A 17,353-nucleotide genomic window follows, 5' to 3' on the forward strand; every position below is an offset into this window, starting at 1 on the left:
GGTTTCCAAAGTGTCCATCCGGAGTCTCCAAATGGATCTCAAAACCAAAAGGCCATATCTCCTGAATGCTTCAACATTCAGTCATCAACAAGGGCTAAAAAAAAGTTTATACTGGAAAAAAAGTTCTGTATCCACAATCATTGTCAGTATGATTTAACAGTAATGTCTCCATTTCATATTCACAAATTAAATTTATCAAGTCATGGAGTGCCACAAATTCGTCCAAGTTCATCAGGTGTGAGCAATTTGCCATTGTTTTCAGAAGGCAGAGGAAGTCTACCGTGCTGCACTGTCTATTTCAAAGGCTTGTATTCTGTGTCACCCTCCACTTGTCATGCCAGAGCTCTAGACTAAGATCATTTTAGACTGACACATTGAGTTGTAGCGGTTTTTGTTAAATATTGGGGAGAAAAAAAAACATTATGTGCAATCTCATGCTTTATTGCAAGATTTTTTTCCTTCAATGTTACATAAAATTGCACAAAATGATATAATTACGTCTACAAAAGACATCCAAACAGAATTACCTCATATTCTTCTAGTTCATACCATGGCAACAGAAAGTTTTAAAGGCCAAACTTTAAAATGGAACTTATTGTAGTTTGCAAATAATAATACATTTATTATCAGGTCCCCTCAAGGTCCTAAAATAGCCAAAGAAAACCTTGGATAACAACAGGTGACATACTGCTGCACACTTTGATTTAAAAATAAAGACAGACAAAATGCAGATTTATTAGCATTTGGAAAAAATAAGGATATTCCTAATATATAATAGCTAATTAAATATACACAAACGTGACTTCCTCTAGAAAATCTGCGGCAGGAGCAGTCAGGTGTGTGTTAACACACTGCCAAGTAGGGCTGGGTACCTTTCTAAAAAAATCTGTATCGGTACCGGTGTTGGTACCTTCATTTCGGTGTCGGTTCCTGGACGGTTCTTTTTTCGGTACCAATTTTGTAATTAATATTCATTCTAACAAGAATAAAATTACGTTACACATTACAGTACATATTGTGAATTTTATTTTTTAACTTGGGTATATTTCTATTCCAAACAGTTTTCTTACATAAAAACAAACAAATAATTTTCAGGTCAAAAGAACAGTTACAAACAACCAGTGACACGTCAGTGTCTAATGCTCACTGCTACACGCTGATGACCTTTTCACTTAACAGTTTTTCATCAGAAAAATCAACATGTTTGCTTTCTCTGGATACAAACAAGCCCGCTCCTGGCTGATGGTGTCTCCAGCAGTAGAAAATGTTCACTCTGAGGGTGTGGATGATGATTGTTGCACACTCAGATCCCTGGTTGTCAGTTTGATAGCACTGACATATTGTCCCTCACATTCCACCAGCAGGTCACTGGATTCACTGAGGTTAGGGATGATGCAGATATCTGCACCTCTGTGTCTCTGCCTGAATCTTCTCTGCAATTCTCTGGGGTTTATGGCTCTGATCATCTCCCTAATTGACATGAGAACACAAAACATCAACAATAACATGGTTGTGTTATTATTGCTCAAAAAAAAATTAGGCTGAGAAATAAAAGCTTAACTGGTCAACAAAATCCTTTACAGCTTAACTTACTTCAACCATGCAGCCTCCACTGTAGAAAAAGGCAGCAAACTTTAACAACAAAGTTTGTGATTGTCCTGTTGCCCCCACCTCACTTTTCTTTTGTCTGCCTCTGTCCTCACATCTGGGTCAGAGGCTCCTGTGAGGAGATGATAAACATAAACCGTGAACATTAGTGAACTGTTTAAGCAGCTGACTGGCTGGATGAGCACATTTTTACAAGCTAAGCTTTATCTGTTACTGTCAATCTTTAGTTATCTTCTGAGTTTAGCTAGCTACGTAGATAAAATAAATTTACACACTAATATCTTAAAGTTAGCGTTACATGGATTCTAGTTTAATTCACAGCAATGTATGTGTTAAGCTGCTGTAAAGTTAACAAATGTAAACTTACCAGCTGAAACACAGACACAGAGCCGTCCTCGGGAGTTCTTTGATGAAGACAAGTCCGGCTGTGGAATGTTGATCGAGTCTGTTTAACACGCACAGACTGACTAATGCTGAGAGGAGGAGGGGGAGGCTGCTATCCGTCTCTCTTCTTGCAGAAAAACACAGAGCAACTTTCTGTTCGTGTGTTGTCGAAGCACACACGCGCTGCACACGTGAACCCCATCTGTGGGCGTCACCAGCACCATAGACATACATTAGACATAGATTAGGTACGGCAGCTATGGGTGTAAACACGTAGTCTGTTTGCCATACGTCTGGTGTTTTACCTGCCTGCGTGCTGAAACCACATGACACGTTACAGCCAATACTGAAACTTGACACCGAAAAAAGAGTGACGTTTCAATACATACACCGACAGGTGAAGTTCGGTGGGTGCCGTTTAAGAACCTCGGTTCGATACTCAGCCCTACTGCCAAGAGGGAAGAAAATTCAGCAGTGTATTAAAGGAGCAATTCTTGCTGCCCTCCAATCTGGGAACGGTTATATAGTCATTTCAAAATAATTCAAAATCCATCAGTCTGAAGTGAAAAAGATTATTTTACAAGTGGAAAAAAATGAAGACAGTTGTCAATCTTTCAAGGAGTGAATGTCCCATTTAAGTTCACCTAGAGGTTAAATTTTACAAACCTATAGAAATTGTCAGTAAAAAAAAAGACCTTCGGAGCTACATGTCAGACCGTACAGGCCTCAAAGTCAGAAAACCTTTTTAGTCATTGTTGCATTACATACATTGTTATATATAGAAGGAAAAAGGTAAGAAAAAATTCTTTACAATATAAAAAAAGAACTGAAATCCAGCACAACATGAAATAAATGATTGCACTTGTTATACATATAGTGCACATAATTGCACTGAAGGTGCTAAGTGGCCTTCAGTGCCCTGATGACTTTGAGACAGAAGCTGTTTTTCAGTCTCTTTGTCCTTGTTTTAATCCTGCATCATCTGCCTGATGGCAGTAGTTTCAGCAGGATGTGATCGGAGTGCAAAGAGTCTTTCAAAATGTTTGTGGCTTTCCTGAGGAAGTGGGAGCATCCATTGAAGTCCTATGCCACCTTAATCATCCTCTGAAGTGTTTTCTGTGCTTCTGTGCAGCTAAAGAACCACAAACCGAGGCACAGGACACTTGATGGAGAAGCTATAGAAGGACACTTGTGATTTTTGAGACAGGTTATTCTTCCTGAGGACTTTCATGAAAGAAAGTTTCTGCTGAGCTTTCTTCCCCAGCTCCGCTGTCTTTATGCCCCAGGTCAGGTCTTCTATGATATAGACTCCAAGGAAACAGAAGTCTGAAGGCCTCTTCACATAGCCTCCTTTGATTTAAAGTGAATTAATTTCTTTTTTTTCTGAAATCCATGAGGAGGTTCTTAGTTTTAGCTGTGTTCAGGAGCAGTTTGCTTTCTGTGCATCATGCAGTCTGGTGCTCCATTTTGTTCCTTTAGGTCATATTGTCAAACTCAAGGCCCAGGGGCCAAATGTGGCCCTTGTTGACATCATATCTGGCCCCCAAGATGGTAAACATAAAATACTTCTATCTCTTGAGTTTTTTTCAGTAATCTTTGATTATGACGTCGAAAGCACAACAGAGAACATCAAATGAGACCAATCAAACTCTTGTTGAGGAACCTGTGACCAAGAAAATATGTTGAGTATCTGAATTGAGTTAATGTACTGGTAGTTTCTGAAATTGGCCCTTAGTTTAAAAAAAAGTTTTAATTTTGGCCCCCTTTTGTAAGTGAGTTTGACGCCCCTGCTGTAGGTGAACTCATCCCCTCCAGATATGAGCACCACAGTAGTCATTTGCAAATTTGACAATGGAGTTGCTGGAGCACAGTCACGTGTGCACATTGTGAAGAGCAGGGGGCTCAGAACACAGCCCTGTGGAGAGCCAGAGCTAACGCTGATGGCTGTGGAAGTGTGGGACCAGCCTGACCCTTTGTGTGGGGTCCATCAGGAACTGTTTATTCAGAAAAAATGTAGGAAAAAAGGGACTCTCCGGGTTGGCAGTTTATGAGGGAGGATGGGGATGAAATCAGTGAAATTCAGTGAAGAGAAGTGCATAGCTCTTATGATGGTCCAGGTGGGACAGAGCAGATCTGTAGCCTGAGACAGTGAGAAGTTGAAGATCTTAGAGAGCACCCATGCCACCTGCTCCGCATGGCTCATCAGAGCTTGTCCGGGAACATCCTCCGGCCCAGCAGCTTTCATGTGCTTGACAGCTTGTGGAAAATGTCTCTAAAGGCCTCAGTTGACACTAAATTTAAAGTTCCTGACTGAACAATTAAAAAAGATTAATGAAGGACTTGTTTGGAAAAGTTTCCTGGAAACTGTTTCTGTTTTTTTCTTTGTAGACAGAACATGACAAGTCAAGGGTTTGTAAAGTTACATTTAAACAAACCACAGGACTTCTGAGACATCTTTCATCTCCAACCGGTTCGAGCTCCACACACACCTTCTCGCATGTTAAGGTAACCACGTCAACGGTTGTTGGTGATACCCTACACCAGGGGTCTGCAACCTTTACAATCAAGAGCCATTTTTACACCTTTGTTCACTAAATTAAAAGTGTTCAGAGTCGCAACAACCTGCTACAATTTTGATTATTTGGTGGCCCATGGGCCACCAGAGATCCTCCAGTCAGATGCTTTTAGTGCAGCTGAGCGTAAATCGAAGCATAGAGGGGATTGGACTTTTGCAGTGACAGCCCCAAGACTCTGGAACTCCCTGCCCATTGATATTCATTCTGCAGAGTCCATACAGTCCTTTAAATCCTGCCTTAAACATTTTTTTTTAGACTGGCTTTAAATTCAAGTTTTGGTTTGAGTTACATCAGAAACTCTTAGGTGTGCTATTTTCTTGTTCTTAGCCTTTTTATTACACTTGTGTTTTTTAATGTTTGATTTTTCATAATGCTTTTCTGTTTATGAAGCACTTTGGTTTTTAAATAAACTTTATAAATTTTATTGTTATTCGTAACTGTACAGTGCACCATACAAAATTGAATGAAATTTTGTTTCATTTCGCCACATCAGTGTAGGAGTTCATAATTTTCATGAATTTTATAGACTTTGATGTTTAGAGCAGAAGATGCAATTCTAGTGCAAATACGACAAGTAATGTGCAAATGTTAATGAATGTTCTTATATACACCTAGATATATGATACATTTATATACGCATGTACAGATATCTACATTATATGTATATATACTAAACACAGCATCCATGCCTGAGTGAATTCCCATATACTGCTTATTTTGGGTAAGGTTTTTTACTGAGGTATGACTGTGGTTGTGTGCGTTTGTTATTGTGGTCACTTCATTAGTGACCTGAGGTCAGCAGTCTAATAGCTCGTGGGATGAAAGTATTGCAGAATCTGGTGGTTCTGGTCCTCAGGCTGTGGCACCTTCTGCCAGAGGTCAACAATAAACAGTCCACATTGTGGGTGTGAGTTGTCTCTTTTGATTATTTTTTACTCTGGTCAGACAGCGTCTGAGACCAATGTCCTGGATAGAGGGGAGGGGTGTCTTATGTGCTATATAAATAAAATTGACATAGAAGCAGAGTGATACATTAAATGTGTGTCGGACATCTCCCTCGTGTCATCTACTATAACAAATTACTGTAAGTCACTTTGGCAATCCTCTTTGTGGTAAACTATTTTTATAAACTAACTACACAGTTGCTGTGCGTTACCAAGATGGCGCCGGTGTGTAGGGCTGCCCGTCTCTCGCTCTCTGCTTGTATTTTATTTTTGTTATTTTTACAATGGTTTGTGCAGTGTGCCGAGTCATATTTTCAGTATGATCGTCGGGCACTTTTGGAGCTCCGTACATTTGCTGAAATTCCTGCGGAGTTTTTCAACAGCGGCCAGCACTCTTCCCCACCAGTCCTATCTGAGATTCCTGCATTCCTTCTGCGTGACCCTGGCCTTTCTCCATGGAGGAAACGTCGCAGACGTCGTGGGAAGCATGCAGGGATTTTGGTGAAACTGAGGCAAAGTGTGGATTATTCTATCAGGACTCGCTCTGGATCTGATCATCTCCTCTCTGACCCGTGGTGCTCCCGGGGCCCGGCTGCTGGCCAGCTGCCCGCGCGCTCAGTCCATGGAAACACCTGGAGTTGTTTACCTGTGCGCCGCACCAGCAGACCAGGAGGAGCTGTTCTTCATAACCTGCGCCCGCTGGCGCACGCGTCTCCATCCACGGCTGTGCCTGTGTTGGACAATATCAGGATGTGTTTAATCAACGCAAGGTCTGTTTCCAACAAGACATTTATCCTCAATGACTTTTTTAAAGATGAGGAGTTGGATTTTCTGTTCGTCACAGAATCTTGGATTCCTGATGGTGAGTCCAGCGCATTGGCGGAACTACTACCTCCGGACTGTCTGTGTTTCAATCCCCCGCCGCCATCAGGTCGGCGCGGGGGGGAGAGATTATTAACAGTTTTTAAAGCAAACTTGGCCTGTAAACAGTTGTCCATCCCGGTGTCCCGCGCCAGCTTTGAGCTGAGCGTTTTTGAACTCGGACACTCTCTTACGGTTCTGTGCGCGCTTAACTACCGCCCACCTCGTTCTAAGGACTTCATAAATGACTTTTTGGCTGATATCACACAGAGATACACTCACTTTTTGTTTATTGGTGACTTTAATTTGCATGTGTGTTGTCAGGAGAAGCCCTTAGTGAAGGACTTTCTAGATTTATTGGACTCTTTTAGCTTAGCTCAGCAGGTGAGCGGCCCCACCCAAGAACATGGTCACACGCTGGACCTCGTTTTAACATGCGATGTCTCTGTTTCTAATTTGAAAAATCGGTGACAATGTTTTTTCAGATCACATGCCTGTATTGTTTGACTTCACACCCCCTTGTCATACTGCTAAGACGTGCATTCCTGCACGTACGCGTTCCATTAACCGTTTCACTGCTGCTTGTTTTAATGAAGGTTTTAACTCTGAGAGGATCGAACAGCTCTCGGTGTCTCTTACCACTGAGGAGCTAACCTCTCAGTTCAACTCTGCCTGTTTAAATGTTCTGGACCGTGTTGCTCCCCTTAAGACCAGAAAAACGAAACTTAAATCAGAGCCCTGGCTGAATGGCGTCACGCGAGCCGTTAGGCGGCAGTGTCGCAAAGCTGAACGAAAGTGGAGGAAAGACAGGCTGCAAATTTCTTTTCAAATGTTAAGGGAGAGTTGGCGTCACTATCAGAAAACCGTTAAAGCTGCCAAATGTAAATTCTTCTCTGATTTAATTGTCTCCAACTCCCACAACCCCTGAGTTCTTTTCTCCACCCTGAACTCAGTTCTACACCTCAGTGAGCCTTCACCTCTGGAAGCCTCAACTGAGCTGTGTGAAAACTTCCTCCATTTCTTTTTAGAAAAAGTGGCAAACACCCGGGCACTCATTTCTCCACCAGCTCATGATCTGTCCATCCCATCTCAGTGTGTGGCTGTGTTTGACCACTTTGAGCCCATCTCTCTGTCCTCTCTGGAGCAGGTAATGTGCAGCATGAAGCCATCTGGTTCCCCCTTTGATGTGGTCCCCCCTCGACTACTAAAGGAAGTTTTTCCTACCCTGGGTCCTTTTATCCTCGCTATTCTGAATAGCAGTTTATCCTCAGGTGTGGTGCCAAAGACTTTTAAACATGCTGCTGTCCAGCCCCTCCTGAAAAAACCTAACCTTGACCCCTCAGTCATGTCCAACTTCCGGCCTGTCTCCAGACTCCCATTCACCTCTAAACTACTGGAAAAAATTGTGGAGTCTCAGTTGAAACAGTTTTTGGGGGATCACGCTATCCTTGAGTTATTCCAATCTGGCTTCAAATCTCTCCATAGCACTGAAACTGCTCTACTGAAGGTTTTTAATGACATTTTCATATCCACAGACGCAGGTGATTCTGTGCTGCTTGTCCTATTGGACCTTACATCTGCTTTTGACACCATCGACCACAACATCCTCATTTCTAGACTGGAGCAGTGGGTGGGCATCACAGGGTCAGCCCTTAAATGGTTTGGGTCCTACCTCTCTGACAGAAACTTCTGTGTCAATATCAAAGTTTTTAGTTCGGCATCGACAGCACTCCAGTGGGGGGTACCGCAGGGGTCCATCCTCGGTTCCCTTCTCTTTTCTTTATATCTGCTGCCACTAGGTGCTATCTTCCGCAAACACGACATACCCTTTCATTTCTATGCCGATGATTGCCAAATTTACTTCCCCCTGAGGCACAGAGGCACACGCTCTATTCAGCCTCTTCTTGACTGCCTGGCTGACATCCGGGACTGGATGGCTTTAAATTTCTTAAGCTTCAATGAGAAGAAGTCTGAAGTCATGCTGTTCCATCCCAGTGGCTCATTCATGAACCATGACATTGACCTTTTCTCTCTAGCCCCGCTAGAGAAACAAAAGGTCACTAATCTGGGGGTGATAATGGACCCGTCCTTAAAACTCAACAGTCACGTAAACATGATGGTCAAATCCTGTTTTTTTCAGCCGAGATGGCTGTCTAAGCTGAAGCCTATACTCTCCAAAAAGAACCTTGAGACAGTGATCCACGCCTTCATAACATCTAGGCTTGATTACTGCAATTCACTTCTGTTTGGAATCAGTCAGTCCTCCATTGCTCGTCTACAACTGGTCCAAAATGCTGCAGCCTGATTTTTAACTGGTACAGGCTATAGAGAGCACATCACGCCAGTTTTGGCCTCCCTGCACTGGCTACCCATTCACCTTCGGATCCATTTCAAAATTCTCATGTATGTTTTTAAATCACTGAACAGTTCCGCCCCATCCTATCTCACTGATCTTCTGCAGCCATATGTCCCACCGCGCTCTCTGAGGTCAGCAGACCAGATGCTTCTCTCAGTCCCAGAAACCCATCGTAAGCTCAGAGGTGACAGGGCTTTCTCTGTCGCAGGTCCACGACTGTGGAATGAGTTGCCACTGAGTGTCCGGCAGGCTCCCACAACACACTCTCAGTCTTTAAGTCTCGCTTGAAGACCCACTTCTATTCGCTTGCCTTTAACACGGTGTGATTTGTTTTGGTCCGGTCTGTTCTCTACTCTGTTGGCCATTTTAGTTAGCTTCTGCTGCTATTTGTATCTGTATTTCTATTTTATGTTTTCCTGTCTGCTGTGCATGTTTGGTTCTTTTGTACAGCACTTTGGTTGGCCTTGTTGCTGTTTTAAGTGCTATATAAATAAATTGGTATGGTATGGTATGGTATGGTATCATCAATGTTCTCTTAGTAATACATCTGTTTGTATTAAAGTAAAGATGTGTGAAATGTTTGAGAGAGATACATCCCAGAGACGGTGAATGTTGCAAAGCATGCTGGGTAGGAATTATGTGTTTAATGTTTTTGAAAGTTTATGATGTCTGAGTGTGAAAAATGGCTTTTTCATTTATTTTGTCATTCTCTTTTGGTTTGTCATTTATGTTTGTCTTTTTTATTGGCTGTAAACTGACACCATGATGCAGAGACTGTTTGCAGAAGGTATGAGGGGGAAACACTAAGAGGATATCACCGGGTGGTACTTACCTTTGCCTGGGTCTGCAAAGCATAACATAACATCTTTCTGTGTAAATCACCTGTACATGTTTAGTGTGGAGCACTTCCTTTAAAAAAAATTAGCGGCCTTGAATTTACTGGATTAAAATTTAGCAGAAGCTAATCCCGCTAAAGGTTTTTAAAGTTAACAAAAGCACTAATCCGTTAAACGGAACGTTAGTTCTGCTATTAGCCGATTACCAGAACCGTGCCCACCACTGCCTACACCCATTTGAAATGTGGAAGGGATATGTCGGTCCAAGCAGTTGTACTCCAACTTTAAAATGTACTGCCCCTTTTTTGCAACCAAGACTTAACCAATGCATAAAAAAAAAATTATATATATATATATATATATATATATATATATATATATATATATATTAATAAACATTGCTTTTAGTTCAGTGAAGGGCTTTTAAAATATTTTGTGTTCTACATCATCTTCTTCTTCTTTCAACTTTTCCCTTTTCAGGGGTCACCACAGAGAGTCATCCTCCTCCATCTCACTCTGTCCTCTGCATCCTCCATCCTCCAACTGTCTCCATATCCTCTCTAACTGCAATGTTTCCCCTACCATTATCCAAGGAGGGCACCCTGCCCTGTCAACAGAACCAAGCACCCTACCTGCCAAATCCCCCCAACCCCACTCAGCACCGTCATTTCCAGACAGGAAGCGGAGATTAACTTCTCAGCTCAGACTCCAAACTGTGAACAATACAAATGTAGCACTAAGCTAATCAAACCCCATCTCTCACGCGCAATATAAACGTAGCGCTAAACTAACCAACCCCCGTGCGCAATGCAGACGTAGCGCTCTGTTTCTCATGACCAACCTGTGCCTCTGTCCGATAACAACTGCCACCACTAAAGTAGACCTCCACTTCTCTCACCTCAACATCTCCCCCCACACACAAGAAAATCCCCAAAGAGACGAGCACCCTTTCAAGAGAAACACTGAACTGCATACATATATCTCCTCGTTGGCCTTCCTCTTTGTCTTCTTCCTAGCAGTTGCATTTCTAACATCCTTCTACCAGTATACCCACTGTCTCTCTTCTGGACATGTCCAAACAATCTCAATCTAGCCTCTAACTTTATCTCCCAGTTGTTCAACCAGTGCTGTACCTCTGATGATCTCATTCCTAATCTTATCCATTCTTGTCACTCCTAAGGAGAACCTCAACATCTTAATTTTTGCCGCTTCCAGTTCTGTCTCCTATCTTTTTGTCAGTGTCACTGTCTCCAGACCTTCACTGCCACCTTTTTATCGCAAATCACTCCTGAAACTTTTCACCATTCACTCCATCCCGCCCGGATACACCGTTTCACTTCTTTACTACCTTCCCAATCTTCCTGGACAATTGCCACCCCCCCCCCCCCCCAATTACTTGAAGTCCTGCATCTTTGTGACCTCTGATGTTTGTAGCCTGACTGTTCCACCTGCCTCCCTCACATTCAGATCTTTCCAAAATGTATCTTTCTCCTCCACATGATATTCAACCTGTAGAGCATAAACACTGACAACATTTAGCAACAGACCTTCTACTTCTACCTTTAGACACATCACCTATCTGACACTCTTTTTACCTCCACTACATTCTTTCCTAAGTCCTGTTTCAGGACTACCCCTACTTCATTTCTATTTCTATCCACACCATGGTAAAACAGTTTAGGCTCTGCTCCAATGCTGCGAGCCTTGCTGTCCATCCACTTGATTTCTTGGACACATAAAACATCTGCCTTCCTTCTCTGCATCATGTCAGCCATATTTCCACCTTTGCCTGTCATTGCCCCCAACTTAGAGTAGCCACCCTCAGTCCTACATTCTTGACTTTTGTCTTCTCCTGTCTCCTGACACGTTTCTCTCCTCGTGGTCTTTGACTGTGTTCTACATCTTCTTAAGCATGTATATTTTTATGTGTGTATGGATTATATGGATATGTGTATGGAAATATGATTATATCTTTCATATACCATTTTTTTAATCGCACTTTTATTTGCACTTTTCTAGCACTTTGTGATAATGTATTTGTGGAAAGTGCTATATAATCACATTTTACTTACTAACTGAAAGAACATTCTTTGGAAGACAAAGTGGAAATGTTTGCACAGCACCATGTTTGAAGCAAATCGAATACTGTACAGAAACATCTGATGCAAAGCATTAAGTAGAGTAGTACAAAGTATATATATGATTTATTTTCCTTTTTTCAAACTGTATTATTAGCTTGGTTTTCTCAGTAACAACTGACTTTATTAAAAGGGCAAAACAATTTTGAAGTATATTTTAGCTTAGAATGTTTGGCGTCATGTTGATTTCAAACCATTTTCCTTAATTTATTAATAAAATGTAAGTTTTCAGTGTTTTTCTGAGAGCAATGGAAGTCAGTTGGCAGTTTTCCAAGCCTGCCTTAAATCCTCAGGCAGATTATGCTCAAACATGTAGTAGAAAGTGCTTCAAACCAATAATCACCAGTTCAATGAGCTCTTTTGTTCATAATAGGTACCTGAAAAATGTGTCTTATGAAAACATAAATAAGTCTAAAAACTTGATTTTTGCATCAAGGAACTTTTAAGCAACTTGTCTTCTGTCTTTCGTCAGATCAAATATGCTGGTTCAGATACAGACTTCAGCGCGTCGCCAGCTTTTTGTAAACAGATCCGGAGGATCGAATGCGAGGAGCAGAAGATTATTGGTACACAAACCCCGCTGCAGCAACTACTGGAAGGCCTGATTGCAGACAAAGAACTTCCTCTTAAGGACAAGAGGAAAAGACTTAAACAGGTATCTTTATGGGTGTTACAATAAAAGTAAAAATAGCATACCACGTACTCATTTAACTTTGTTTTGGTCCTATACTGAAGATGCTGTTCATAGAGACTGTACATCTACAATTTTGTGATACATGTTTTTTCCTTGTGTTGTACAACAAGCACTATTATTAGTTTACTGTGATGTTGTGAGATTGCCGTTAAAAGGAGGTAATCTCCTGAAATCATCAAAACCAGCAGTCTCGTGCACAAATCATTTGGACCATCTCTCCTGTCACTTTCCTTGGGGGCTTCTGTACGGAGCGTCCCCTCTGTACCTGTAGTTCATATGTCCTGCTCTGCATGATGAACGAGTCACATGTAAAGATTTGGTGTGAGGCACTGCGTGCTTCTGACTCGGTCTGGACTCAAACCTCAGAACTAGAGTGATTATTACTCTAGTAATACCATCCTGATATTATTGGTACTGAGCCATCTATGTGTGCTACCAATATTTTAAATGCACATAACTTTATGCAACATGGCCACACTTCCTCAAGGGACATCAGGAGTGGCAGAATAAACATTCGTGATCTAGTCACTGAACAGACTTTACACCAGAATAATTGAAAGATTTTAACGCTTAAGAGCAGCAGTAAAAGGAAATTGTGGGACACCTGCAGCTGCAAAAACTAGTTTGCCACAAGTCCTTTGTGTGTGCAAGCAATTTTCACTGTTGTTGGGTATTTTAACAATTAAAAGCCGAAATATAAAGCGTTACAGAAAATTTAAAAGTAAGGAATTACAAAAATAAAAACTGGTGGAACAGTGGTTAGAGCTGTTGCCTTTAGGTGAGCAGGTTGCAGGTTTTCCTCCTGCCCTGGGGCCTATCTCTTCTCCCTTTGCACGTATGGGTTTTCTCCAGGTAATCCAGTTTCCTCCCACAGACCAAAAACATACGTTAGGTTCGTTGGCAAATTGTCCCCGAGTGTGAGTGAGAGAGTCAATGGTTGTTTGTCTCTGTGTCCCTTTAATGGACTTGTGACCTGTCCAAGGTGTCCCCACCTCTCCCACATTGACTCCTGGTGATAGACACCAGTTCCCTGCAACCCAGAAAGAAGAAGCGAGTAAATAAAACGGATGTAAAAACTTCACATCTACTTGAAACTAGTGTCAAAATAAGATTAGCTAAAACAGTGTCAGCTCTCATTTATTTAAGTGTTGTAAACAACATTCACAGCAGTGTGCAAATACTGACAATGGTGCACCTGCATCTATTCTAATCTTCAATAGAAGGAAAAACAACACTAACTTGTTTGTATTTATTTGCAACTAAAGATAATAATCTTGGAAGATTCTCAGCTCAGGATGCAACAATAAATCCTGTGAAAATCTCTGGAAATGGGCTTTGAGTGGAACCAGGAGGCAAACACGCAAAAACATGCCTGGCTCTGTTTATACCTGGTGCATCATGGGTAGTAGGGCAGCAGTCAAACAGCAATGAACATACTAATTCATACTGTGTCCACATTAATAAACCATCTGATCCACATTCTCATACCAGTCTGGATGTAAATGTGTTCTGGGACACACTGAAGCACCACCTGCCCGTCTTCAAGTTTTCAGATTAAAAGCATGTTTTCTTTATCAAAAAAGACTGAGCCCAAACTCATAAAATGTGTCACTCATAAAAAATAGTTTGTCCCTTGTGGTAATTTCTGCTGAAACTGAGTAAAGCAGCCGTGAGTGCCAAAGTTCTACGTCTTTCCTCCAAGTCCTGAGAGTCACCTTTTAATGGGCTTCACTCCGATAATTTATGAGCGCACTGTGCATATTTAAGCTTTTCACAGCTGGAGAGGTGTACAAGCAGTGGTGCTTAATCCTCACCAGGTTGCAACAGTACCATACGATGAACAAATACCCTGCTCTGGAGCCTTTCTTCTTCAGAGTTTAGGATTAGACTGTAAAAAGCATCATTACTTCACAGATTATTTTCAGACATCAAACTCTTTTTGGTTCCATTAACTGAACAAAAGTCCATCTGAATATCTGATCGTGACACCAAATTCCCAGAGTTAGGCACCACTTTCAGATAATTTACATATACATCATAGAATCACATATTCTGTAAGATAAGTAAATTTTTTTCCTCACTTTCAGTTCCAGAAGTCCTACCCAGAGGTCTATCATAACAGATTTCCTACTGAGGAAAGCAGATCTGCTGTCATTCCAGAGAAAACGCCACGCCTCAAACCTCATCTCATGTTCTTCAACCTCAAGAAACCTCTCCAGCCTTTTCAGAGAAGCTGGAGCTTCAGGGCATGACCTGCCACAACTGACATGTTTCTGCCTCAGGCTACAAGCACATCTCAGCTGGGTTAAGTCATGAGAGCTGGACAAGTGTAGCTGGAACAGTGCTCTAATGAGGTAAAAACTCCAACAGTCTCTGTTTAGGTTTTATTTATTTTTCATTCACCGTGGAAGAAGGGCTGAACGAAATGACCTAAAACTTATATTTGGAGGGTTTTATCTTGTAACATGGCATATATTGCAGTATTTTAATAACTATTAAGTTAAATGTAATGCTGTTATGCACTGGCAAACTGATTTAAATCCTTCTGACCAATCACTCGGGTCTCAAATGGTGACAACAGACCAGAGCTCAAACACACAAAACCACAAATCGAGCACCCAGCAGGTCAAATTAGTGTTCAACAACTAGTAATAAGAAAACAATCATAGACTACTTAAGCTTACAATCAGTACCACACATCATTTGATCATTGTACTTATTAGCAATTTCTTCTGATTCAAGATGATCTCCTAGGACAGTTGCGGTAATGGCATTTCTTGTTTTGTGCCAAACATCTCAAATGAGTTTTCTTACAGAAAATGTCAAATTTCTCTTTTTTGTTGTCATATTCTTATGACAAAGGGGAAAACGATAGCTTTCAGAAAAGTGGAGTAATTTTGATAGCTACAGGTGATAGCTTTCATAAACGTCTTGAATCAAAGGAGGATTCAATTCTAATAAGTTTGTTCAACATTTCCTGTGAAGTCTGAACCAACAGATGTGGATCCACTGCTGGTTTTCTTTAGAAACAAGTCATTCACCTCTTAACTTGCCATTGACGTTTTTCAGCTCCTGTCAGGTTATCTTACCATTTCTCCTGATACATGAATATCGTGGACAATAGATTTTGGGACAGTTGTGTTTTCTGCTCTAAGTGATGCATTAGAAGCAAGTGGGAAAAACAAAACTCCCAGTGAGTTGGACACAAATAATTAAAGTTGGTTCAGTTTATTATTTCAAAAACAAGATACTGATCTCTACATATCATAATATTCAGTTTAACAAGCAATGACACTGACTTTCACTCGTAAGAAGATAAAAACAGGATAAAATAATCATAAAAATAAGAAAAGCTTAATAAAAGATACATTTACAAAGACAGAGACAATTTAAAAAGAACCTGGTTTGTAAAAAGGCAAATAGTTAAAAACATTTGTACTCAATATGTGCCGTAAAGTCACTAAAGAGATTGCACATAGTAAAGTTTTTTTTAGGCATGATCCCACATTGCCTATACTTTTAAGGCAAATATGTGCCAAAATACGCACTACTGTAATGGTGCTGGTCACAGTTTTGGTACTCATCAGAGCCCATCCTAATTGTATTTAAATATAAGTTTTGGTACTATTAAACTTTTGAAAAATTCAATGGATTAGTTAATTCAAACCATCTAATAAATGCAATATATTGCAGCTTTTTGTCCCGTCGCAGAGCTAAGTGGGGAACTAGAAACACCATCCACCCCGTTCGTCTTGTGAGCTGAATAACATGAAAAATAAGTGGGGTCCTGACTTCCATTTTGGTTTGGCTACATCTAGCCGCATCAAAAAATACGTTGCCACATCAAAATCCAAGATGGCCATTACCATAAGAAAACAGGCCACCCCAATCATTTGAGGAAACTATGCTTTATAGTTCTTACATTGCTTAAAAGTATAGTTTCCTCAAATGATTGGGGTGGCCGAAGAATAATCTATGGTGATGAACAAGGCCACCATTGGCCACCCTCTGGCTCCACCATTGTACCTGGTGGAGGATAAAATTTCTCCCTGCACTCACCAGGATCCATCACTCTGCACAGACTCAGACAAAAGAAAAGAAAGTAAAAGAAAAACGACCTCTCTCCTGCACAGTGTAACTCCTACACACTCAAATATCTTGCACCAAAAACATTGTTTACTTGCATTCTCAGTTCAAATCAGTTCAGAAAACCACTCATGTCAAAAACTACAAATACTTACTATTCAAATCCCTTCGTGATGGGGGACATTGGTGCACTGCTTGTTTTTAGAGAACTTTGGTTTTGACAGTTGAATAATATGACATGCATCAAAGATTCACAAATGTTGTTTTTTATCAGTCAGCGCCAGACTTTAGAAACCAGGGCAGCCAATGGCCATTATAATGTTTGATGTCTATTTTTCTATTGTTTCGTGTAGTGCATGCATGAAAGTACAACGGAGTATTAGGGCCACGCTAAGGAAAAAAAATTACCATACATTAGGAGACAAAAGTTATAAATTTACAAGAATGCTCATAATATTATGAGAATAAGTCATAATATTATGAGAATAAAGTCATAATATTATGAGAATAAGTCATAATATTATGAGAATAAAGTCATAATATTATGAGAATAAAGTCGTAATATTATGAGATTGAAGTTGTAATATTATGAGATATTAGAAAAGAAGCAACATCTTCCAAATCTGTGTGGTTCTTTCTTTGAAACAGACATATTTCTTTGCACAATTGTTTCAAAGTCCTGATACTGATAATCTGATGCTGATGTGCTCACAGATTAAGTATTTCTTTATTTGTAAAAACAAAGTATAACTTAACAAGATCTAAAAAAGTTATGTCTGGTCCTCTGGACATAAAAAAAAAAAAAAAAAAAATTTTTGTTTTGTTTTTTGAATGTCCAGAGGACCAGACTTAACTTTTTTAGATTTTTCT

The 17,353-nt window shown here is 40.7% G+C and overlaps 1 protein-coding gene across 1 annotated transcript in view; it reads left to right on the top strand.

Moving 5' to 3' along the window:
- The window catches only part of LOC119410201 (DEP domain-containing protein 1B-like), a 46,645-nt gene extending 31,996 nt beyond the window's left edge, over positions 1-14,649 (top strand). The window contains exons 10-11 of the mRNA XM_037677114.1: positions 12,176-12,358; positions 14,485-14,649. Of these exons, the coding sequence (XP_037533042.1) occupies positions 12,176-12,358; positions 14,485-14,649 (348 nt within the window). The remainder of the gene's footprint in view (positions 1-12,175; positions 12,359-14,484) is intronic.
- The last annotated feature ends 2,704 nt before the right edge of the window (positions 14,650-17,353 follow it).

Source organism: Nematolebias whitei, chromosome 5, assembly GCF_014905685.2.
Source record: "Nematolebias whitei isolate Nwh7 chromosome 5, NemWhi1, whole genome shotgun sequence".
In the NCBI taxonomy this organism is placed as follows: Eukaryota; Metazoa; Chordata; class Actinopteri; order Cyprinodontiformes; family Rivulidae; genus Nematolebias; species Nematolebias whitei.